The sequence below is a fragment of the Urocampus carinirostris genome, chromosome 2 (genome assembly GCF_059441175.1).
Source record: "Urocampus carinirostris isolate Australia breed hairy pipefish chromosome 2, RoL_Ucar_1.0, whole genome shotgun sequence".
Lineage (NCBI taxonomy): Eukaryota > Metazoa > Chordata > Actinopteri > Syngnathiformes > Syngnathidae > Urocampus > Urocampus carinirostris.
This window is the reverse complement of record NC_142350.1, coordinates 13,661,629-13,688,836: the sequence shown is the minus strand read 5'-3', so window position 1 is coordinate 13,688,836 and position 27,208 is coordinate 13,661,629. Positions and strand designations below refer to the sequence as shown.

The 27,208-nt window shown below is 41.6% G+C and overlaps 1 protein-coding gene and 1 non-coding gene across 4 annotated transcripts in view; both read right to left on the bottom strand.

The window, feature by feature from the left end:
- khdrbs3 (KH domain containing, RNA binding, signal transduction associated 3) overlaps nt 1-27,208 on the bottom strand; it is a 149,729-nt gene that overhangs the window by 111,547 nt on the left and 10,974 nt on the right. The window contains exons 2-3 of one of the 3 annotated variants that reach the window (XM_088328999.1): nt 14,857-14,978; nt 14,646-14,770 (exon numbers count right to left, since the gene is read on the bottom strand). The exons of the other annotated variants lie outside the window; for them this stretch is intronic. Coding sequence (XP_088185125.1) covers nt 14,646-14,676 — 31 coding nt within the window. The 5' untranslated portion in view covers nt 14,677-14,770; nt 14,857-14,978. The remainder of the gene's footprint in view (nt 1-14,645; nt 14,771-14,856; nt 14,979-27,208) is intronic. 3 annotated transcript variants of the gene reach the window in all.
- LOC148371098 (U1 spliceosomal RNA) lies at nt 8,335-8,498 on the bottom strand. The gene has a single exon (XR_015849820.1). It is a non-coding gene; the product is annotated as a U1 spliceosomal RNA (small nuclear RNA).

Below are 27,208 nucleotides of genomic sequence, written 5' to 3'. Positions count from 1 at the left end.
TCAAAAATTGTTTTTCGACTTTTTTGAAATGTTGTTGCTGATAAATGTTATTACAGAAATTTTCATTGCATCCTTGTTCTGATGCACATACAACATACGCCAGTCTCCAAACACAACCTTGAAAATATATTTGCCTCGTGGTTGGGATTCGAGTCTCATATAATTGACATGCGGTTTAAGTCCATTGCCGCCATGATTATACAATTTTGGTCAGCAATTAACCGATCAATATCGACAAAAATATGGAAACACATTTCAATTGGAGCCGCATATGCAGTGCCTAGCGCAAGTTTTGCCTCCCTCCCCCAAAGAACATATGTCATAATGCCACATTTCAGACTTCAAACTTCAAGAACAACGCTCAAATTATATTCTCTGAGAATCAATCAAATGTGAGACACAATTGTGCAAATAATCCAAATGTATTCAACTTGTTATATTTTGCAAACAAATGAAAAATTGAAAAGTATATTTTGCAAGAATATTGGCCCCCTTTTAATTAATACATTGTACACTGTTCTTTATCTGCAATCACAGCCACTAGTATTGTCACGGTCGCCATGACGACCAGTATGCCACGCCCCCGAACTCAAGCTGAAGCAGATGAGCTGATTGCTGGTCTGCTATTTAAGGCTGGATTTTGGGTTTGGCGGTCGCTGGTTCATTACTTATTATTCACAATCCCGGTCTGTTATGCCTTGTCCTGTTTTAGTCTGTTATGCCTTGTCCTGTTGAGTTCGTGCCGGAGGAACTCTGTATTGTTCTGTTTTGCCCCGGAGTATTGGGCGACTTTTGTTTTCATTAAATAAAACTTATGGATCGTCAACGCATTTGAGTTCTCCCTTCATGCTTCCTGCCTCCGTTCTGGTCCGGTCATCTTCCACGCCACCACGTCTCGTGACAGAATGAACCAGCCAACAATTGAACTCAGCGAACGATCCCAGCGCGACTTGGGGAGAGCTGGAGAGCGCAGTTTGGCAGGCGCCTACTGAGTTGGCCTTCCCTGCCCGTTCGAACCACGGCCCCGCCCTTCGTGGCCCTTGCTGTGCCTCGAATGGGGTCCCAGGAAGAATTGACGCCTGCCTGCCCGACTCCCGTGCCGATTGCCTGCTATTCCCTCTCCCCTGCGTGCAAGTCCGACTCCGACTCCGCTGCCCGTCGGGCCGACTCCGACTCCGCTGCCCGTCGGGCCGACTCCGACTCTGATGCCTGCCTGCCCGACTCCCGTGCCGACTGCCTGCTATTCAGTCTCCCCTGCGTGCCAGTCCGACTCCGCTGCCTGCCAGTCCGACTCCGCTGCCTGCCAGTCCGACTCCGCTGCCTGCGTGCCAGTCCGACTCCGCTGCCTGCGTGCCAGTCCGACTCCGCTGCCTGCGTGCCAGTCCGACTCCGCTGCCTGCCAGTCCGACTCCGCTGCCTGCGTGCCAGTCCGACTCCGCTGCCTGCGTGCCAGTCCGACTCCGCTGCCTGCGTGCCAGTCCGACTCCGCTGCCTGCGTGCCAGTCCGACTCCGCTGCCTGCGTGTCAGTCCGACTCCGCTGCGTGCCAGTCCGACTCCGCTGCGTGCCAGTCCGACTCCGCTGCCTGCCAGTCCGACTCCGCTGCCTGCCAGTCCGACTCCGCTGCCTGCGACTCCGACTCTCGCTGCCTGCCAGTCAGACTCCGCTGCTCCTGTTTTGCCGGTTCTGATTTTGACTCTCTCATGTCTTGTCTGTTCTGATTTTGACTCTCTCATGTCTTGTCTGTTCTGATTTTGACTCTCTTATGTCTTGTCTGTTCTGATTTTGACTCTCTCATGTCTTGTCTGTTTTGATTTTGCCTGTCCTGTTTACCTGTTCTGATTTTGCCTGTCCTGTTTACCTGCCCTGATTTTGCCTGTCCTGTTTACCTGCCCTGATTTTGCCTGTCCTGTTCTCGTCGGTTCTGCCTGTCTGTTATCCCCTGTCCAGTTTGCCCACCAGACCCCCTCCCTGCCGAGCGCCGATTCCGATCCGCCCGACGCAGATGGCGCCTGCCTCTCCCCGTTCCTGCGTGTTCGGAGGAGGGAGCGGGGTTGCCCCAATCGCGAGCGTCAACATTCCGGGGCGTGAGGTTGTAATTTTTTTTCTTTTTGGGACCTCGGGAGCTGTCCCTTAAAGGGGGGGCTCTGTCACGGTCGCCATGACGACCAGTATGGCACGCCCCCGAACTCAAGCTGAAGCAGATGAGCTGATTGCTGGTCTGCTATTTAAGGCTGGATTTTGGGTTTGGCGGTCGCTGGTTCATTACTTATTATTCACAATCCCGGTCTGTTATGCCTTGTCCTGTTTTAGTCTGTTATGCCTTGTCCTGTTTTAGTCTGTTATGCCTTGTCCTGTTGAGTTCGTGCCGGAGGAACTCTGTATTGTTCTGTTTTGCCCCGGAGTATTGGGCGACTTTTATTTTCATTAAATAAAACTTATGGATCGTCAACGCATTTGAGTTCTCCCTTCATGCTTCCTGCCTCCGTTCTGGTCCGGTCATCTTCCACGCCACCACGTCTCGTGACAAGTATCTTGAGTATTTCTCTTTAAGTTTTGCACATCCTGAAAAAGATATATTTCCTCACAAAAAGTTCCTTAAGGTTTGATGGTGATTTATTTGTGCTCATCATTTTTCAAATATTTCCACAAATACTCTATAGCAGGGGTGGCGAACAAGTTTGACACAAAGAGCCGAAATTTTTAACTGTGAGAGTCAAAAAGCAACACCACGCACTGACCTGCCATGAAAGACAGACACACACAAACACACACAATTAAAAATATATTATTTACCGCAACACACTCCTCTCCTTACAATTCAACAAGTATTGTTCTTGTGTTGATTTCAAGGAAAGTGTCCACCATCAATACACACAAAAAAACTAAACATGAAACAAGGCAAAGAGCCACAGTATATAGAAAATATGATGAGGCAAAGAGACGCATTTTTATTGGCCAAGAGCCGCATGCGGCTCTAGAGCCACGTGTTTGCCTCCGCTGCTCGATAGGATAGAGGTCTAGACTTTGTCTTGGCCATTCTAATACATTTATATTGTTAGTTTTAAACCATTCATATTGCTTTATGTTTATGATTGTTGTCCTGTTGGAAGGTGAACTTGTGCCCCATTCTCTGATCTCCTGCAGACCCAAACAGATTTTCTGCCAGAATTGCCCTGTATTTGGCTCTATTCACGTTCCTATCAACTGTAACGATCTTCCTAGTCCCTGCTGAAGAAAAGCAACCGCAGAGTCTGATGCTGCCACTGCCATGTTTGACAGTAGGGATGGTGACTTTTTTACACATCATATACGAACGGCTACATCTTGTGGTGATTAATACAAAAACAACAGATGGGTTAAAATGCTTCGTGGCCCCCCCTACGGCATAATCTCTCCCAAAAAAACGCACACCTTGGTTCACTGAAAAAAATGGATCACTTTAATAATACTGCAATTGAACGAAAATGGCGCGCTACTGAGCTTGACCTGGTGCTTGCTAAAGTATAAAGCATCCCTTATCTCTGCTAAAACAGCCTATTTCTCTAAGGCAGGTGTGTCCAAACTTTTGAGAAAGCGGACCAGATTTGGTAAACTGAAAATAGGTGAGGGACGACTATTCAGCCTCGCATTCTTTGAACAGTCTTTAATGAATTTACCTGCATGAAAAGTTCGCAGTGCTTGGCGATCAGCATTGCGAGCTATGAGCTCGCCTTTGTGAGATTTTCATTTAACTCAAAGGGTCTGGTGAAAAAGTGCTGCTGTGGCGTTAAAATAGCTTTCAGTTGTTTCACCTTTTCAAAATGTTTTTTTTTACAGTAAGATTGTGGTAGTCAGCCTGCTTTGTCTGTCAGTGCCTCTTTATATTATATTCTTTGAAATCCACATTCTTTGCATACACAGTTTTTTTCAGTTTTCTGTGAAACAATACTCCATTTCTAACTTATCCTGGAAGCAGCAACCCTTACAGTCCTTTGGTTATTTATAGTCGCCATTTTGGATATCCGGTGGGCTAAAATTCTTACAGGAAGACAAGGGCAAGGTGGCCAAAGGGCTAATGGCATCATTTGGTGATTTTTTTTTTTTTTGGGGGGGGGGTAAAAATGTATTTTAACATAACTGACCAGCCACATATTTTTTAATTTTATGAAAGAGGCTAGTGGCCGGTAAAACAAAATGATCACGGGCCGTAACAGGCCCCTGGGCCGGATTTTTGTCATGACTGCGCAAAGGTAATTGCAGCACAAAAACAACCCCAAAAAGGCCTTTTACACTGTAGCATTGCTAATAAGACACCATTTTTTTTTCCAGCACATGAATTTATGGTCTTATTTATTGAGAAGATTCAACACATCCGGAAAGACATTGGTAATGACCACGTAAATAAGTCAAGTCAAGTCAAGTCATTTTTATTTGTATAGCCCTAAATCACGAAGAGTCTCAAAGGGCTTCACAGATTATTACACTATATTACACAGACTATTTTTCAGCCGACGAGAAGAGTAGGTTATTCATTTGCTATGGAGTAGAAGTGAGTTTTAAGCTTAAATTTAAAAATTAAATGCCAAAAATATTTCAATTTGGACCATGGATGGGCTGATACACGACTTTTGTCAATTTGACCCAAGTCCCTATGTTATTTACAATAGTTTTTTTTTAAATATAAATTAGAAATAAAAATAAAAAACATCCCATCCTTTTTCTCCAGTTTTAAATGAAATGAAATGATCTGCATTTATATAGCGCTTTTCAAGTCAAGACTTCCCAAAGCGCTTTACAGTGTGCTTCACATTTCCCAATAGCGGCGGTGCAGCCATGTAAGGCGCTAACCTGCTTATTGGGGGCATTAGAAGTTCAGTGTCTTACCCAAGGACACTTCGACATGTAACACGGAGGAGCCGGGATTCGAACTGCCCCCAGGACGAGTGCTCTACCTCCTGAGCCACTGCCGCCCCAGAGAAAGAAAATTCTATCTTTGGATCTTTTTTTTAACAAAAATATATATGATGGTTTTTCGTGGGGGAAATGCTGCATAGCATGAGTACCAATTGCTTCTTGCTTGATATTGTGATTAATCGAGATATGTGTAACAGAATTGTCAAATGTCAAAGATCTGGAAATTATAGATGTGCGGGATGGTGGATTTCCATTGGTTTATTTTTTCCCGTTTTATTGGGGCCTTTTTTTAAATGCTTGTCTCCTAGTGATCCCAAGAGCCAAGAACAGGTTCTCCATTCATGCCTTGGTGTTGGTGAATGCTCTGTCCTGTGAAATTTGATTTGCAACCTCAGCAGAACTGTTTTAATCTACGCTTAAAACTCATATTCTATAGCTCATAATTGACACATGTTTCTATGGTAACAATGACTGTGTATTGTATTTCGTTGTTGACTCATTGTTTTTGTCCTGTTTTTATTTTTATGTTCGAAATAAAGTTTTCATTCATTCATTCATTGTTTGTTAATCCCCCTGCAACACACATTGCTTTCAGGTCATCCCGGAAGGGGAAATACCTCATGTGCGGTCCTTTTTCAAGGTTTCTTCATTTACCTCATGTCTGGCTTTTGAGTACTTCCTTGCCATCATGTAGGTTTTAGATCAGGGGATGATGTGATCATTGTTTGTAGTCTGTGATTAAGGGCTGTACAAAAAAACCTGACTTGACTTGTAGGTGCAGTGTTACAATTACACCAAATGAAACGCTTTGTATTTAACCCAAAAGGTTTTGGGGCTCTTTTGACCAGATCTCCTTGTATCCACATGTTATTTGTGTGTCCCGTGTGGCTTTTTCCAAACAGGCCTTCACATGGTATTCATTCAGAAAGGGCTATCTTCTTGTCAATCTTCCATAAAGGGCAAATTTATGCAATAGTTGTCTTATGCACAGAGTGTCCCACCTCAGCTGTGTATGCCTGCAGGTCATCCAAAGTGAATTATCGGACTCTCTACATGTTGATGTTATTGCTTGCACAATTCTCAGGATGATGTGCAAATGTTGTGAAATTGTCTTGTATCCAGTTCCTGCTTTGAACTTTCCCACAACTTCATTCCGGACATTCCTGGTGGGTTATTTGAAATGAAATGAAATGATCTGCATTTATATAGCCCTTTTCAAGTCAATGACTTCCCAAAGCCCTTTACAGTGTGCTTCACATTTCCCAATAGCTGCCTTGTATTGCGGCCATGTAAAACGCTAACCTGCTTACTGGGGGTATTAGGGGTTCAATGTCTTACCCAAGGACACTTCGACATGTAACACGGACAAGCCGGGATTCAAACTGGGATCCCTTGATCCTAAAACGAGCGCTCTACCTCCTGAGCTACTGCCTGAGACTGCTGTCTGTTCACCAGTGTTTCCTTTGGCAGGCCTTTGAGCCCATCGAGGAGAAGTTCCATTTGAACTAAGTCGTAATGAACCAGAGGTGCACTCAATCATTGAACAGGTTGGACGTTCTTATCTGAACGCTCCTCTCCCTGTACCCCTTGCAAGTTGCTAATACATTGATGTATCATTTCCTTACTTTGCTGTTAAGTGTCAAACTAAACAGTATACCAGCAAAACACTATGGTGACCTAAAATTTGAATACAACACAACCATCCGCTACCCCAAACAGTTCTCTCCAATACAAAACTGCCAGGAGGTTCCCTTTCTCCAAAGTTCATCCATACTGTAGCTTGTTACTGCCGTTGCCTTAGCAACTGAGCTTTTGCAGTTTTTCTCAACGGAGACGGTGAGTGAATTTTAGCTCGGAGAGGGGGGAGAAGACGTGCACAAGTCATTAATTATGTCTTCGCTGAAGTATCACTCTGTAGCTCGCAGCAGTTTGACTCGGACAGGGGTAATGAAACCCCGCGTGTCGGAGCTAAATGAAACTGGAACGCTGGAGGCTGAGGCCAGCTGCAGCTCAAGCGACCTTGTCGTCATTTAGAGGAAGCTTTATTTCAAGATACTTAACTCATTTCCCAGCATTGATTGTTATATATCTATTCAAATAATGAAAGTCACGTTACTGCGACAAAATTTGAGTGGTAGTTACACTTCACAAGGATTTATGAATGAATAATGTGACTTATTTGGTATGTAATAAAGAGGAACAATTCTGCCATATGTAGCAATAACATAAGACTAAAACTAAAATGGGTTTGAACAACCTCCAAGCATTAACTCACACCCAACATTCTTAGACATAAATAACAGGTCCAAACACAATAGTGAGACATCACTCACCGACTACACCAATACTTTATCCCGCTACCGTGAGTGTACAGATACAAGCCATCATTCTTCTGAACAACAGGCCCCACCAACCCATCCGAACAGTCCACCTTCATTGTCCCTATTCAAGTATGTATGTCATTTTTTATTTATTTTTTATTTTTTTAATGTAATGTATAGCCGGTGGAAAACAACTCTACAACCACCCGACACACAGGGAGACCTTGTAGTCCTTTAGAATTCTAGCCTCAGAGAATAGGTAAAGGCAGCAATTAACTCACTGAACAACTGAAAATCTCCAGGAATCGGCAGCATCCTATCAGAACTCATACTAAATGGTGGTGAGCAAACTATAGACAGTTTGACAAAGGTTTGCAGAAAGATCCGGCCCTTAGAGCAGTGGCCATCTGCATGGACAAGATTGCTAGTAATTATGCTACCAAAAAAGTAAACCATCAACTGTGCTCCAACTGGAGCTCATCAGCCATGCAAATAAATTTATGCTAAAGGTCCTACAGAATAGACTTAAAACAAAGGCTGAAAAAATCTTAGCCGAAGAACTGTACGTTTTCATGGAGGAAAGGAGCACCACAGAACAGATTTTAAATCTATGGATACTATGTGAGAAGTTTCAACAACACCAGGGTAACCTCTATCACGTTTTTGTCGATTTCAAGAAGGCATTTAACACTAGACATATTTAACAGTATGGCAAGCCGCTTCATGCGCCACCATGCTGAAGTACAACATAGGCCAGGAACTGGTTCAGACCACTGAACAAGTGAATAGAATTAGAATTTACTTTTATTGTCATTCTTTGTAACCATGCACACAGAACGAAATGTCGATACACCTGACCCGTACAGTTAAACTGTAGCGAGCCGATGCAGTCGCCGCCAAAGAGGGCGCAGACGTTTTAGACCCAACTGCTGTGTTGGGAGTCATTAGGTGACCAAACCCCCCAATTCCAACCCTTAATGCCGAGCGCCAAGCAAGGAGGCAATGAGTACCAATGTTGTAAGTCTTAGGTATGATTCGGCCGAGGCTTGAACCAGCGACCTCCCAGTCTCGAAACAGGCGCCCTACCATCTAGGCTACCGAGCTGGTTAAAAAAAAAACAGGGGAAAGCGCGCACGCAGTCCCGCACTACCAGAAATGTTGCAGTCGAGATTCACACATTTGGAGAATTCGCAGAGGTCAGCCTGATCGGAGTGCAATGACAAGGCCTCACCCTGGGAGAATTACCTTCATGATCATAGAATCTTCCCTGCAAGGTAAGTCACCGAAGTGTATGCCAATGCCAACAGTGCGGTGCTTATCAATGGTAACATTGGAGCATGGTTGCGAACCACAGTCGGCGTGAGACAAGGCTGTATTTCTGGAATCAGCATCATCCCAGGATGGGATGAAAATCAGCACAGAAAAAATCAAAAGTAATAACCAACAAACTCCAAGGTCCCACCATAAACATCACCATCAACCACAGAGAGCTAGAACCTGTCACCAAATATAAAACTGGAAACCGTCAAATCAGAAGAGGGGTCAAACCACAGCCGCAGTTGCCAGACTTAAACCCGTTTGGAGGGACAAGAGTATAGCAGTGAAATCAAATATCAAACTCATGCAAGTGCTGGTAACATCCACCTTTTTGTATGCTTGAGAGACATGGAGTGTCACAGCAAAACTGTTAAAGAAAATCCAGGCCAAGGAGACGAGATGCTACAGAAAACGTCCAGTATCAGCTACTTAGCCCATGTGACAAACAAAACAGTGCGCAACATCATTTTCAACTGTGCACAGACGGAAACTTCAGAGGTATGGTCACGTCACAAGATCATCAGGACTAATTCTCCAGGGCACAGTCCATGGGGCAGGAGGAGAGGAAGACCAAAAAAGAACTTGGCTGAATACAGTTAGGAACGGGCTGGTCCCAACTTTGACATCACCCAAGAAGAGGCTTGAAACAGTCAACAGTGGAGAAGGCTGTCTAGAGTTGCGTCCTCATTGGTGCCTAGACGACCCATGCGGATCCGTAAACTGTGAACTGTCGGTTGAGGGTGGTTTTCCCAAAGAGGGTGAATAGATTAAATCAAATTTAATCCAAACAAATGTAATAACCGATAAAGGGATTTTTACTGAAATGAATAATACAGCATGAATAAATTGCATTTGTCATATATTTATGTATTATTTGATTTATTTATATGTTCATTTATTAATATGGATTTTTATCTATTCATACATTTATTTCTACATATGGCAGGCTTGGTCCTGAATGTAAACACTAAGGCTTAATATGAACAAACATTAGAAAAATCACTAATCAAAATTAGATAAGTTACACTTTTTATCCATTAGTAAAAATATTTCAAAGGTTATTTTTGAAAGCGGTAAATACTTGTTTTAGCCGCGTGTTTTATATGGCAGAATTGGTCCACCATACAAATACAGGAAAATGTAAGTGACAAGATAAACAATTTATCAGACAAAATACCTGACAAGACACACGACTGTCATGGTCGCCTTGGCGACCGGTCTGTCCCGCCCCCTGGACCCAGCTGAAGCAGTCCAACTAATCGAGTGTCTGCTATTTAAGGCTGGATTTTGGGCTTTGCGGGTGCGGGCTCATTACATATACAAACTCCCGGTCTGTTATGCCTTGTCCTGTTTTAGTTTAAACCATTGTCTGTTCTGTTATGCCTTGTCCTGTTTAGTTGAGTTGGAAGAATCAACTGTTTGTTTCGTCATGTCCCAGAGTTTTGGACAACTTTGATTTTGTTGAATAAACCTTTTGGATCGTTGCGCAATTGAGTTCTCTCTTCCTGCCTCCTGCCTCCGTTCTGATCCGATCACTCCTTCGACCCCACCACGCCTCGTGACAGAATGAGCCCGCCAACATTTGAACTCAGCGAACGATCCCTGCGCGATTTGGGGAGAGCTGGAGGACGCCGTTTGGCAAGCAGAGGTAACCTTCCCTGCCCGTTCGAACCACGGCCCCGCCCGTCGTGGCCATTGCTGTGCCTCGAATGGGGTCCCGGGAAGAATTGACGCCTGCCTGTTCGACTCTCATGCCTGCCTGCCCGACTCCCGTGCCGATTGCCTGCTATTCCGTCTCCCCTGCGTGCCAGTCCGACTCCGACTCCGCGGCCTGCCAGTCCGACTCCGCGGCCTGCCAGTCCGACTCCGACTCCGCGGCCTGCCAGTCCGACTCCGACTCCGCGGCCTGCCAGTCCGACTCCGACTCCGCGGCCTGCCAGTCCGACTCCGACTCCGCGGCCTGCCAGTCCGACTCCGACTCCGCCGCTTGCCAGTCCGACTCCGACTCCGCCGCCTGCCAGTCCGACTCCGACTCCGCCGCCTGCCAGTCCGACTCCGACTCTGCCGCCTGCCAGTCCGACTCCGACTCTGCGGCCTGCCAGTCCGACTCCGACTCTGCGGCCTGCCAGTCCGACTCCGACTCTGCGGCCTGCCAGTCCGACTCCGACTCTGCAGCCTGCCAGTCCGACTCCGACTCTGCGGCCTGCCTGCCTGTTCGACTCTCCGGTTTGCCTGCCTGTTCAACTCTCCGGTCTGCCTGCCTGTTCGACTCTCCGGCCTGCCTGCCTGTTCGACTCTCCGGCCTGCCTGCCTGTTCGACTCTCCGGCCTGCCTGCCTGTTCGACTCTCCGGCCTGCCTGCCTGTTTGACTCTCCGGCCTGCCTGCCTGTTCGACTCCCCGGCCTGCCTGCCTGTTCGACTCCCTTGTTTGTCTGTCTGTTTTCGCCTGTCCAGTTTGCCCGCCGGACCCCCCCTCCCGAGCGCCGATTCCGATCCGCCCGACGCAGATGGCGCCTGCCTCTCCCCGTTCCTGCGTGTTCGGAGGAGGGAGCGGGGTTGCCCCAATCGTGAGCGTCGAACCATTCCGGGGCGCGAGGTAGTAATTTTTTTTTTTTCTTTTTGGGACCTCGGGAGCTGTCCCTTAAAGGGGGGGCTCTGTCATGGTCGCCTTGGCGACCGGTCTGCCCCGCCCCCTGGACCCAGCTGAAGCAGTTCAACTAATCGAGTGTCTGCTATTTAAGGCTGGATTTTGGGCTTTGCGGGTGCGGGCTCATTACATATACAAACTCCCGGTCTGTTATGCCTTGTCCTGTTTTAGTTTAAACCATTGTCTGTTCTGTTATGCCTTGTCCTGTTTAGTTGAGTTGGAAGAATCAACTGTTTGTTTCGTCATGTCCCAGAGTTTTGGACAACTTTGATTTTGTTGAATAAACCTTTTGGATCGTTGCGCAATTGAGTTCTCTCTTCCTGCCTCCTGCCTCCGTTCTGGTCCGATCACTCCTTCGACCCCACCACGCCTCGTGACACACGACAGAATATAAGAAAATTGAATAACATAAATTAAAGAACACAATTAGTAAACACTATAATAGAATGAAAAATACAAGACAAAGTAAATACAGAAATAAGTAGATGATAAACTACACAACAAAATACACAACAATATTAATAGTGAAATAAGTAACCAACGCAATACAGGACAAAACAAATGGCACAATAAACAAAACTGACAAAACACACACCCAAATAAATACCTACATTTTTAAATGACAAAGTACATGTGAAATTACACACCATAAGAAATACCGAAATAAGTAACTGTGAAAATTCAGGACATAATACAGGACAAATTAAACGACAAATTATCTGACAAAATACATGACAGAATACACGACAAAACAACTATCGAAATTAGTAAACGACAAAATAAAAGGCAAAATACTTGACAAATTAAATATGAAATAAGCAACCGACAAAATGCACTAAATAATACAAGGGGGAAAATGGATAAATATTATAATACATTGCATCTACGTCAAATATTTAGTTATCACATGATTTATGTATGTTTTTATTCTTCTAAGTGGCATATATGTGTGGGTATTTATACATGTATGTCTAGATATGGCAGGATCCTTATCTAAAACATTTCAGGTGACTGTATCAATTCACCCTCTGGCTTATTTAAAGTGCAACTCATATCGATACAATTCCTTATGGAGAAGGTCAAGGTCAATCGGAGGGATTGTGTAACAGCAGACGGAATCGTCCCTTTCAGAGATGATAACTCTGGGGAACCAAAGGACGGATCAAATTGGGACCTTCCGCCGTATCCCAAGTCAATGCCCGACAACTGCGTTCCTACAACCGATCAAACAGAACACAAATAAGAATATGTTTTCCGAGTGGGCAGTGGATCAATAGAGGCCAGGCTTTGACCGGTTCCGGAGAAACACAACCGAGGAAAGCATTCGATAACTCTAACCTGAGACCGACAGCAGGAATGATATTCATCTTCCATTACCGGCTACAGGCCTTGCGGTCACTGCGAATAACCTGGTGAAAAATATGGCTATTACAGTGCCGGGTGAAATTATAACCCCCCGAAGTTTTTGTCCTATTTCCACATTTCAGGCTCCAAAGCTAAAAAGCTCAAAATATTTTCTAACAATCAAGAGACAATCGTGAAGTGGAACCAAATTATTTTAATAGTGTATATGATATTTAAAAATGAATAAAATGTTAGTGTTCTTAAAATATTGCCCCCCCTGTTCTCTAAGCTCAGCCAACAAACCCCAAAGGTTCCCTGAGGATTTCTGAATGATCCATTGTCGACCTAAATGACTGACTAGTTTGAATGCAACTGCTCTGTAGTCGGGTCGGAGGTCTGTAAAAGGTGACAGCCCAAAGAACACACAAGAAAAGTCCTGGATAAAGTGTTGGAAAGTTATACAGGGATGTGATTTGACCAAAAGTGAAATTATCTGAAAATTAGCCGGGGGTCTGGGGGCCGCGGGCACCCAGCTAGGTCCAGGGCAGTTCCCTAGTGGGGGGACAAGTGGGGCGAAGCCCCCCGGAGCTCATGGGTTTTCCGTGTTTTTAAGTACTTTCAATGCACTCAGATGACAAAGAAATAGACAAAACAACAGCATAAATTTTCAATGTATATTGAACTATCCCATATAAAATTACAGTTTAAGTCAACTCAAAATCAGTCACATTAAAAAAACATTGGACTGCCTTTGCTTTTAAAAACTATCACTGAGAATATCATCATATCTAACTAATGTGATTACTAAGTTAACACATAAATCATGTAAATTATGTACCATAATAATATTGTGGCCATTAAGAAAATCAATGGTAGAATATCATACAAGTACTTAATTTAAACAATATAAATACTGACAATAATTTTGATTACTTATAGGCTTAATAATATTTTTACATTTCCTAAATCATATTTTAAATGTTATAATTTTTTTTTTTAATAGCAGCGTATCCGAATATTTGATAAATGAAAATACAATAATTATAGGCCCCTACAGTGTTGGTGTAATGTACACATGAAAATCTAGTATTGTAATTGTTAAATACTTATGGCCATTTTTATTACGTTAAAATATTTTCGAAAAAAAGGAGAAAACTGTCAAATAAATTTGAAAAGTTTACCACCTACCTCAAAATTCACGACTCTATCAGCAACTGGTACAGGTTGTTGGGGTGGATCACGTCTCTCTATTACCGCTTCCGATTGTGATGTCAATAAGGGATGGAGGCCGTAAAGTTTTGGAGTTTTCGTTTGGGCACCAAAACTTCAAGCGATGGAATAATTTGTTGTTCTTGACTGGAGTTCTTTCACGTGTTTTTTGCTCTTTGCGTGACTTTCAAGAGATCTTTGCGTTCGATCACGGACATCTTTCTTTAAACACCCGGCAAAAACGTGTGAGAAATGAACAATGGCATACTCCTATGCCTTTATAACAAGCGCGTTTATTGGTCAACACGGAGACTTCAACCAATCGCAAGATCCGTTTCATTTCAGTTACGGAAACACTAAAATGGAATGCTGTAGAGACGAAATCGTTTTTTTTACCACTTAAAAAATCGGAAATTTTAAAATTTTATTTTTGGAGATAAAAAAAGCGGAATTCCGCGAATTAGCGGAAAAATCACATCCCTGGTTATAAAGCAGGTATCGGACACAAATGTTTGCAGTATTTACACATATCTCGGAGCACTGTGGGATAATTCATATTGAAATGGAAAAAAAGCATAAAACCACTGCAACCTACAAAGATCTTCCCACCCCTCTGAATTCCGGCCCATACAAGGAAAATAAATGATCAGGGAAGCAACCATTGGATGACATGCAGGCATACACAGCTGAGGTGGGACAATCTATCATACTTTGCATTTATCGGCCCCTTTATGGAAGAGTGGAAGGAAGAAATGACCCATTTGGCAATTACATGGAGCCCTTTGGGAGACACAAAAAATGTGGAATGAGGTGCTCTGGTCAGATGAGACAAAATGGACATTTTCTGGCCTAATACAGAGTGCTACATTTGGCGTAAAAATAACAGTGTAAATCACTCTGAAAACACCTTACCCACTGTCAAACATGGTGGTGGCAGCATCATCTTCCGGCGGATGCTTTTCTTCGGCAGTGACCGGAAATTGATGGGAAGATGGATGGAGGCAAATACAAGGCAACTAAGGAAGAAAATCTGCAACCTGAGAACGAGGCACAAGTTCATCTTCCAACAGGACATTGACCCTAAACACAATGCAAAACCTACAATGGAATGGTTTAAACCCACCCGAATTAGAATGTTAGAATGGCCAAACCAAAGTCCAGACTTCAAATCCTTTGGAGCATTTGAGGAAAGATCTGAGAAATGGTGTGCCCAAATGATCACCTTCAAACCTTAAGAAACTTGAGCTGTTTTGTAAGGGAGAATGGGCAAATATTTCTGTTTCAAGATGTGCAAAACTTTTAAAGACATACCCAAAAAGACTTGTGACTAAATGTTGGGGAAAATGGGTTTAATTGTCATGATTGTGTCTCACATATTGATTCTAGAAAAAACCCTAACCCTAACCCTAACCCTAAGTCTGAAGCCTTGAGTATGCCGTTATTTAAAAAGGTTCTGGAGGGCCGACACATTTGCAATGCACTGTACAAAAAAAATAAAAATAAAAATAAATATGACATCCACAGTGAGGGTAATTATTTCCTGACATCTATGTTTTTTTCCACATTACCTTTTTAACATATCTTGGAACACTGTGTCCGCATGATGTTATCCCGCTAGCATCTTCATCAGCGTTTTTCTCCATTACCTCGGCAAGGACAGCGCAGAGATTATGTTTAATAGTTACGCTCCCATTGAGCACAGCAGTTTCTCCTGAGAGACTGCCCTTAAATATGGGAGCGCTCAATCATGACTCGATCCCGTGTTGGAATGAAATGGGTCATGTGATACTTTAAATAAATATGATAATGAGGCAGACAGTAGCGATTCGCCCCAAGGGGGTTATTTGCAATACGCGATGGCAAGAGCAGGTAGACAGGCCCACCAGTGAACATACTTTGCTCAGTTTATGCGTGAATGAGATGTCGGTGTCAGCATTCGCATGTTCTGTGTTTGTCAATGTAAAGTACTGAGGACCGAACCTGCCGATATGAAGGAAAAAATGAACGAATATGCAGACATACATAAATTGTATAAATGAACACATAAATAAATCGCACGATACCTAAATCTGACATATAAATTCAATGTATTTATTTATGTTTGCATTTTTTAATTCATGTTGTCATTTTTTTTATATTGGTATTTTGTCCTGTATTTGTAGAATATATCTGTAGTATCTTTTCTGTGTAATTTGTGTGTATTTCTGCATATGTTTTTGTGTATATCATTTATTCAAATGAGGGGGCGGCACATTTAACCACTAACCTATTGGTTGATAAGTGAAGAACGAATTGGCTTGTATCTTCTTAAGGCATTGCAGTTGATTGACGCGCTAGTTGATCAACCAATAGGTGAAAACTCAGGCAGTTTGACCCTTCCCCTCATTTTTAGAACATTAAGTTGTGTCAAAATAGACGAAAAATAAATGCCAAAATACATGACAATATTCATGATAGAATGCACGACAGAATACACAAATAAAAACAAAACGCGTAAGGACAAATTATTCGACAAAACACAACACAAAATACTCCACAAAATACACCAGGAAATACACTACAAAATACATAAAAAGATACATGACAAAATACACGAATAAATGCATGACAGAATGCATGACAAAATACAGAAACAAATACAGCACACGGAAAATTGCATGACAAAAAATACAAAATACACGAAAAGATACACAACAAAATACAGCAGAAAATAAACTACAAAATGCATGAAAAATACATCACAAAATACACAAAAAACACCACCAAGTGCATGACAAAATACATGACAAAGTACGCAACCAAATATACAACATACACGACATAATAAACGAAACAAACTACAACAAAATACACCAAAAAACAACGCACGCCCAAAAATATGACAAAGTACACAATATACATGACAAAATATGCAACAAAATACACGACAAAACACATGACAAAACAGATACCGAAATAATTGATAAGAATAAATAAAAGAAAACATTGTGTTCATGTCATATTTATGTATTATTTGGTATACTGTTTGTGTGTGTTTATTTATATACCATACATTTGAATGTATTTATTCATACATTTATTTATACATTTGGCAGGATTGGTCCTCCAAAAGACAGTACAGTCTTTTCATATGCAAAAGATTTGCATGATTTCAACCTCATTAATCACAATTACATTAGTCACACTTTTTATCTGTTCATGAAAACCCCTTAGAGGGTTATTTTTGTGAATGTGGTAAATACCCACATTAACTGCGTGTGCTATGGATGCATGTGTGTGGGGGGGCGGGAGGGGTTTAGAGTGAGAAATATTATTATGATGAACTCCCATAAACACCGTACGTGTTATTTAATCGTACCTGTGAATGTGCCCATTCATCCAAGTCATGGATTGCACAAATGAACATGAATCTCCCATTGAAGTGAAGAACTCAGAGCCAGGGGATAAATTGGGGGCGGCTCAGGAACGGGCGCTCTCCTATGTCAGCGGGCTGACAATTACCCCTTGCTGCGACAAAGCGGGGGATGGGAAGAGGAGTGATACTCACGGCAGCAAGATCAATGACACGTATAGTGCAACGCGTCCTGCAATTCTGCAGGTTCCCTAAATGCAAGTTGTGTCGAGGGGAAAAAAAAGGTCAACCGTGTAATTCCAACAAACTATTTGAAAATGACTGCATTTTCTGGGATATAAGGTGCATATAAACAACTGGAATTGGCCAGAAATTTGAAAGTGTGCCTATTATTCCGGTGTGCCTTATATACTAGAAAATATGGTGGATAAAATTAGAAACGCATAGTCAAAAATAAATGATACCGCATAAGTTATTTGTTCTACCTTTGAGCTACATACAGGTGGTCTTTGAGTGTCCTTTAGCTAATTGTTTGTTGCCCTGTTCCGGTCAACATGTTAATTTTTGTTCATAAAATTGATTTTAATTGTGAAACCAGATGTCATGATGGTATAATTGATGTTATATGATGTACATTTTTTGTATTTAAATGCGTTTGTATGAAACTCTAGCTCTTGACGATAATTTTGATTGCTTTTGCCTTATAGCCCAATTCACTTTATATATGAAACAAATATTTGCAAAATGTTATTTTCCAGGGGCCAAAGAAGGTTACTTTTACTCAATTCACCACACAACATTAAGCGCTAGAGCTCCACGATTAACCGTAATCTAATCGACATTGCAATGTAACAACTTTTCAAAAGGTAACACTCTGGAGTTTTGACCCCAACTGATATAATCACCGCAAGTGCTACTAACATTGAACAATCTAATTTGGAAAAAACAGATATGGTAGGCTTTTATTATCGCCTGATTTCTGTTTTTGTAATCACATGCAAGATGAGTGTATCATGGGCATTTTAGCAGGAAAACAGCAGCGGCAAACGTTAAATCCCTTACCTGGTCCCAGCTCAAATTTAATCACAATCTAAAAAACTAAACATTAGTATTTTGCAAATTGTTCTAAGGATATGTCAAGGCGTTTCCAAAAGTGGCCATATAGAAACTCCAAAAGAACCAGTGACTGGTGACATCATACAGACAGGTCTTTGCTTCTCAACAATCTGATGGCTCGCAGGCAGGTCAAAGCATGTCAATAGTACTAACCCTTGGAAGCATAAATGGGATCAAAAAATACCCCACAGGTTGTTATTCTTCAAAATCTCTAAAAAATAAAAAAGTTGTCATATGACAATGTTACAAGTATTACTCATAAAGCATGTGCCAATAGTATTTTTTCCCCCACTAATTATTGACCCCACGTATGCAAGAGTCTATGTACAAGTAGGTCATGCATCCAAGGGTTAAGTACTCACAAAAAAAAGAAAAAAGAAAAATTTGCACAGATAATGCACTTTCCTTTGAAAATCGAAAGTCGCGTCAAGATTGTAACACTGGTCTAAGAATTTGCTATTAGGTTGTATTCCCCAAATTGTCAAGAGTTCACAAATAATGCACACTTTTGATATGAAAGAAAAAAAATAGAATTATTACTCTTGGCCACGATAAAGCGATGAGCTGCTTTCACTGTCTCTTGGATGAACAATTCCACACACTTCGACTTTCTTGACATGTTTCTATTGATTTCCCTTCTCTCACCAAAGCACATCTTCGTCACTGACTGTTATGAAATTTGAACCATCCCATTTCTCCGCCTCTACACTTAGAGATATTTCATCCATTCATCAGACACCTCATTCATTAGTGATGGGATCGTCAATGCAGCTGTTCTCGCGCCGAGAGTAATATGCATCTCCCAGAGATGAGCGTAATTATGCTGGTCGGGTAAATCAACACAGTGTTTGTGTTGATATGAGGCGAATAGATAGAAATCAACTTTATGGATCTGTGGTTGGCGCATAGCTCCCCACTGGAGGGCTGAGGTTTTAATTGCCGTCCGACCGGGGACTTTGAAACTGAGCATCGTCGGTCTAAGCCTCTACTGAAATTGGACAGAAGCTAACAATGTTAACCGCTAGCCTGCAGCTGTCAGCCAAAACACTTTAACAGGTGGCGTCCGTGAGTAGCAATAGGATAAACTCAGATTCGTAAATGAAACATCTGCTTTCACTTGGAAGGGAATTCTGTGGATCAATGTTTTTCTTTTTTTCTCCCTGCAGCACACCAACATCTTAAGGGACCTTGATGCATGCTCTATTTTGGGGTCATCGCTTTATTATACATATTTTATATAGGAGTTCTGCTCTGACACGTTTATCGCGGGGGCTGCTTTAGTCATTCCATTAAAAAATGAGTGCTCTAGTCAATTATTTAGTACTAATCTTATAAGGATTTAGTTAGAAATCCTTAAGGGAAGGCCGTGAGCCAGCCAGACACAGATACTGCAGTAAGACTGTAGTCCAGGGTTTTCAGTTATGAGAAAAACAGTAAAAAATTAAATAATAAAAAAATTGTTTTTTTTAAGGAGTTGCTGCGTAATATTTGACAACTAGATGTGCTGCATTTTGCAGTACAACTAAAAACAAGGAGGAAAAAAACTAAAAGGCCTGTAAATGACCAAACTCTCCTTTTTTCTTGTTATTTTTACAAAATTATTTTCATGGGGGGTTGTGTGTTGGGGTACTCATAACGCAAATATGAAGGACTGTCACATCAGCTCCCTCTAGGAGAGCCTCATTATTATAAATAAAAACAATGTCTCTTTGAATTTCCAAAATCCATAGTTTGAATGCATTACATTCACACTCACCTTTGGGGGCCCTAAGGATTAATCTGGATTGGGGAAACACCCCCCATCATGACCCTTCCTATGGGTTTTAATTGCATTACACACTCAGGCACACATATTGGTGTACTACACGGAGCAGGGTAGGGCACGCCAGCTGGGGACCTGGTGAGCCCAGAAACAGGGTTAGTTTTTGTCCACCATTTGCTGACGTGACTACTGGGCCTCTCCTGGCCAGGCTTAAGGGGTCGGGGTACTGTGGTTTTATCGGTGCATCCTTCTCCACTCGGCCTCCTCCCCTTGGGGGGTGGGGTGGGCCTAGGAGCCTCCGGGTGTCATCGCCCCTCTTTAGATTACTCAGATAATAGATCCTGGGGTTTTGACGAACATTTTCTGGCTACTAATTTCATTTTCATTCCTCTTTTAGTTGTCTTCGGAAGATAGGTACTGGCCCCAATGAAATGAAATGAAATGATCTGCATTTATATAGCGCTTTTCAAGTCAATGACTTCCCAAAGCGCTTTACAATGTGCTCCACATTTCCCAATAGCGGCCTTGCAGCCATGTAAGGCGCTAACCTGCTTATTGGGGGTATTAGGGGTTCAGTGTCTTACCCAAGGACACTTCGACATGTAACACGGACGAGCCGGGATTCGAACTGGGATCCCTTGATCCCAAGACGAGCGCTTTACCTCCTGAGCTACTGCCGCCCCAATGAAACTACATCTGTTGAAGGAAAATAATCTGGCAAACCAAGGTAAGACAACTTGGTTGCCTGACCCACCACCTCAGCCCATTCCCCAAATATTCTTCACTTTCCGTTTCAGAATGCCGAGTTAATGAGGATGCAGTCAGGTATCACTTTTGCTGGTTTCCTGCCTGCTTGAGTCAGCTAGGAATCAACAATGCGCTGGAATGGCCGAAGTAATATTATGAAAAGTTAAACTGAAGAGCGTAGATACACAGACAAACAAAAAATATAGAAAAAAAGGAGCAATGATGCCATGATGAATGGTCTCGGATCAGAAATTCTGAGCTCCAAAAAAACAACTCTGCCTTGGTAGAAGCACATAGCATATAAGAACATTGATTATATATCGTATCTTCATTGCCACATTGTCATTCAATTCCCTAAGAAACCAAATATTATTTTACAAAACCATACCACCACAAGAAGCAACTTTATTTCCCTCGATATAGTCAAGTCACATTTATTTGTATAGCCCTTAATCCCAAAGATTCTCAAAAGGCTGCACAGAATACCATTACAACATCCAATATATCGCCATGTCTCCTTAAAATTCAACAGCAATTCACATGGCACTATATCAACCAACAATGTGTCCACTGCTTAAATTTTAACAAGCAGACAGAGATGTTCGTTTTTTACCGGCCAAAGCCTTGGCACTACTTTAACGAGACGGCACTGAGCGACACAGAGAGAAACACAAAAGTAACAACGGTTCAGGTGTCGAACTCACAACTAGTTCTAGTAATTGTGCACCGAATGAGTCCTTGACGTGCTTGTTACGACACTCGTCTTTCGTGAGCTGACCTTTCCTTTTATGTCACTGCTGTAAGACTTAATGAATGTTTTACAGTTAGACGCAATGGGGGCCACGAACATGTAAACAGTTCACATCTGGTTATGGTGCCGTGTAGAGAACGTGTAAAACCAACATTGAATGTAGTTTGTTTTGAAGCGGACCCTCGCAAAAATTAAGGACATATTGTGCTTGGCACGCTACCTGGTTTTAGTGTTTTGGATGGCAGCCCGGGAACGTTTAAACGGGGGTAAAGTCAATGTCCTTTAAAAAGTCTGCACGATTAGTTTTTAGGTTGGGGCTCCTAAAATTGAGTCAGAGCTCACCACGAAACAGCCGGACAGAGTTACGGTCTTTTCTGGAGACAAATCAGCCTTTACCCTTACTCCAAACCGTCAAAATGCTAAAACTGAACAATGATGGTTGGTGTGAGTGCAGGTAGGTTTGTTAAAATGGTGCAGGAAAATGTCTTAGCAACTGCTTAAGATAGATTTTTAACATGTTTTACTTTTTTGTTCTTTTGGCCCTTTTGAAAGAAATTAACCGAAACCGGGATACGATCCATAATGAGAGAAAAATGGCAAGGCGAGGGGGAGAGAAAGAGTTCAAGAAAAGAAAACAAACGATGTCCAAGTATTGATATCTATTTTATATAATCATTTAGATTGTTATGAAGTGTGCATGGTTGTTTCTCTTGTGTGATGATGAGTGATTTATGATACATATAATAAATATCCCGTTCGAAAAATTAGATTACTTGATTTGATTGATGTGAAGAGTGTTGGATTGTCAAGGGGATGGGATCTGGCTCTGTTTTTTTTCCCTCAGCCCTTGTTTTTTTTCTGAATTCATGTAACCTGCTATTTGATGATCAGTGGAAAAAAATAAAAATGTCAATCAATGTTGTTTGTGCTTTGTGTAGATAAAAAAGATAAAAGTAATTTATGAAGTAAAAAAAGTATATATATATATATATATATATATATATATATATATATATATATATATATATATATATATATATATATATATATATATATATATATATATATATATATATATATATATATATATATATATATATATATATATATATATATATATATATATATATATATATATATATATATATATATATATATATATATATATATATAAGGCAGCACGGCGGCGCAGTGGTTAGCGCTTGTGCGGCACAGTTCATGTTATGGGAACCTGTCGTGGGTTCAAATCCAGCTCCAGACTTCCTGTGCGGAGTTTGTATGTTCTCCCCGTGCTTGCGTGGGTTTCCTCCGGGCACTCCGGTTTCCTCCCACGTTCCAAAAACATGCATTTCAGGTGAATTGGCCGGTCCAAATTGTCCCTAGGTGTGAATGAGCGAATGAGTTGTCTGTCCCTGTGTGCCCTGCGATTGGCTGGCAACCAATTCAGGGTGTCCCCTGCCCACTGCCCGGAGATGGCTGGGATGGGCTCCAGCCCCCCTGCGACCCTAATGAGGATAAGCGGTACGGCTGATGAGATGAGAGATAAGATATATATATATATATATATATATATATATATATATATATATATATATATATGCATATATATATATATATATATATATATATATATATATATATATATATGCATCAAAATGCTGTTTTGAAAGGATGAAAAGAAAAAAAATACAAGTTACATGATAACAATACAACCTTCCTGAGTTTTTATGTTCTCCCTGTGCTTGCGTGGGTTTCCCTCCAAGCGCTCCGTTTTCCTCCCACATTCCAAAAACATGCATGTTAGTTGGCCCGTTAAAATTGTCCCTAGGTGTGAATGAGCGAGAGAGTTATCTGACTCTCTGTTCCCTGCAACTGACTGGCAACCAGCTTGGGGTGTCCCCTGCCCACTGCCTGAGGACAGCTGAGATGGGCTCCACCACCCCCGCGACCCTACTGAGGATAAGCGGTGCCGATAATGGATGGATGGATGAATGACAAAACAGACAAAATATGTATTTCCAAAAATATATTATGATATTTCCCCTCAAATATCCTTATCGGTGTCATACGGATGTCAGAATGTGTAAATGATTTAGCGCAGGCGAGCATGGGTGACAGGGAGCATCTGTTGAGAAGGCAACAAGCCCAAGCAGACACAGGACGTGAGCTTATCTTGGCCAAGGCGCACCACCGTCGCGCCGGTGAGGTGGAACGATAAACATAATTAAATTGAGTTGGATTACACAAAATGGATGAGATCAGTTGAGAAGGCGGGGAAGCTAATCCAGCCCAATCCTCTGTAGACGTGCCAGCCACACAAAAAGCCGGCGAAATGAAGATGTGGAGAAAACCGGTGGCTGTCATATACAGAGCAAAGAAAAATAACGCTGTTCTTTTTTCATAGATGACCGTTGTTGAAAGGATTTTTGGCTGGAACGTGGGGATTTTACATTATTTTATGCATAATAGGGGTAAATGTTGAGATTTCGAGCAGATTTTAAAAAGGAGGTTGTGTTGTTTGAATAGCTCGCCCGCAGTAAAAAATGACAAAGTAACTCCATTAGAAGACTGCCACATTTGGATCAAGGCAGGTTGTGCAACTTGTTTAATTACAGTTAAGACAGTGATTAAATGGCGCATGAAATTGGAGCATAGCTATTTTGTTGTATGATCTTAGGCTGTATCTCGACTATCAGTGACGTGTGGTGAGCTGACTGTCTGGTGAGGCACAGTAAGATTTACAAATAAATGAACCTACATCATATACATCATTTAATTATCATTGAAAGAAAGCAATGTATAAGTTTTACCTTAATTTGTCAATGAAGTGTAAGTCCTGCTCATTTTGAATAAGAGCATTAATCGATAGATTGTCATGATTGGTCAATTGCCCTCACCTGCGCTCACTCTTGCAGTCCCAGCTGCCACTCGTTCCCTAATTAGTCATCCTGCAATTTAAGCACGCCATTCTCGTTCGGGTCAGTCCGTCAGCGAACCTCCGCATATACTGTACAAGGCAAGCATTTTTTACTCTGGCTCCTGTTCTGTTCCCGACCTGTTCCTGTATTCTGCACGATTTTGTCCCGTTTCTTGTATCAATCCCCTGTCCCTGGCTTCCCGATCGTCTTCGGTTACCTGACTTGTTCCGATCTCCGATCATGGTTCGTCTCCCGTCCAGGCTGCCCGACTTGTTCTGATCCACGATCACGCTTGATTCTTCCTACCCCGCCTACCCGACTTGTTCTGATTCCGACCACGCTCCGTCTGCCGTACCAACTGCCTGACTTGTTCTGATCTCCGACCACGCTCCGTCTCCCGTCCCGGCTACCCGACTTGTTCCAATCCGTCTCCCATCCCGGCTACCCGACTTGTTCCGAACTCTGACCACGCTCCGTTCTCCCGTCCCGGCTACCCGACTTGTTCCGATCTCTAACCGCGCTTCGTTCTCGAGGGCTTCCCGCTCCTCCTGCCCAGCAAGCACCAGATCACGGTCTCTTTTTCCACTCAACCTGACTTCCCCGATCCCTCAATAAAGCAGTGTGTTAAACGTTACGCATTTGGGTCCACTGCTTGTACTGGTCGTGACATAGATAATTCCTTTTTTTTTCAGGGTCAAATCAAAATCCTTGGTCTCACTATCCCCCTCTGCCATGAGGCAAAAAAATCGTGTGCTTCACTCTGTTTCTGCAGATACTCATTACAGTAATATGTTACATTTTGCTGCCTTTGCATTAAAGAATCAATAGGTAAGTAAAATAGTCCATACAATGAGGTAAATATGACTTGACTTGCTGTTACCATACTAAAACTATCACTACTTCTCATGTTTGGTTCTGAGGTGTGCATCAAATCACAATCCTTGGTCTCACTATTGCCCTCTGCCATGAGGCAAAAGAATTGCGTGCCTCACTCTGCAGAGGTTTAATCAGTAATATGTTACACATTAATATTATTTTTATCAATCATAATATAATGTGAAACTTCTGCCATTTTGAAAAACAAATTAAAAAATTTTTGAAGTTAAATGAAAAATAACTTGAACAATAAATCAATAGAAACATTCAATACATGTTTAATTGTATATTTCCATACTAACAGTTCTGCCTCACCTGCCTCCCCTGACTGCATGTCATTTTTGACTATTCCGTGGAATCTGACAAGTCAATCAACTAAAATACCAAGAACTTTTGCAGGAAGAAATTGTTTTGGAGCACTTTTTACCACTTTAAGTTCAGAGCCCGCTTGTTCTATTTCACTTTGTTATGTTCTTCAAAATATCTACAGCCTTTGATGGTATTAAATGTGTTGTAAAGAGGAAATCTACTTTTGCTTAGTAAGAATAAGTAAAATAGCTAAAATAATGGGATCCTTGATGAAAAAAGACTTAAGATACTGTAATGTATGCTTTTTTGTTAAAAATGAATTTAAATTTGTTAAATTGAACATAAACACAAACATATTACATTCAGTATATATCTACATACATTGCAAGTATACAGCAGCTGTATAAACAAATATATAGGTCTACTAAGTGACTTGTACATTATCCAGTTTAACAAAGTGCTATTAGTAATTAGCTTACAACAATAAACGTAAAGCCCGACTTAAGCTTAAACTCAAAATGGACATACAATGTATTAAGGTATTCATATACCTGTTTCATTCAAATAAACTTACAGGTTTAGATCATTCAGATCTTCAAAGTTGAAATTAAGGTTGGAGCCTGCTGTATTATTTGTCTGCCATGTGATTTTATACTGAATTTTCCTGCTGTCTGAAACACACGGCCTACGATGGCTACGGCACGACAGAGGGGTCAAGATAGAACACAAATGTTTGCGAGACACCACTTCTGGACCCACCACAGCAACTTTACAAATTACAATTTCTATTTCTCAAAGGTTTCTAAATAAAGAATTGACCATTTTTAAACAGATATAGAATAATATATTCACCTTCTTTCAACAAAGGACAAGCAAACCAAAACAACATAAGGCACCGTCTATACTCGCATATAAACCTACATCGTATACAAGCAACTACCTAAAATTGCTTTAACATACTAAATTACATTCATAATACTAATAAACCCTGTACCTAAACATTGATAATTAATTAATATGCAGTTAGAGAACATGAATATCCTAGTTAAAAGGTGAAAATATAACATGTTTAACCCTCATGTTGGGTTATAAATTGGCACCACGAATCGTTGGAAGCATGTCAATTTTCAGTCCTGACCACCCAAAATAGGGGGTGTCGTTCATTATAAGTAATACAACATCCTCACAAACATTATACACATCCCTAACCATATAATCTTATTTGAATTCAATTTTATTGTATTTAAGACAAATCATTTATTACAGTTTTTAACCTTGAAATGTGTCACTGGAGATCCCAGCACCACATAAGGGTTAAACCATTTACTTTACCTTCCAGCAGCGCTTCAATAGCAGGCACCAGTACATTATTTTTGTATTTGTTGTCCCAGTTTTGCATTTTACCTTCCCTTCATCTCGAATGTTTTCAGGTTCCCATTGATGTCATCAGAAAAAGGAAATAAAACCATAAAAATCACATTAAAATGAGATGTGGTCCCTCTCAAACGTGACGATTGACTACCAAGAATAAGAAAACGGACGGAAAAGTATTGCAATCCATTGCAAAGGAGTGTTATCGACCCTTTGAGTTTTCTTCTTCTTAGCTTATGGTTGAGAAACCTTGTCTTAGTAAATGAGATTGTG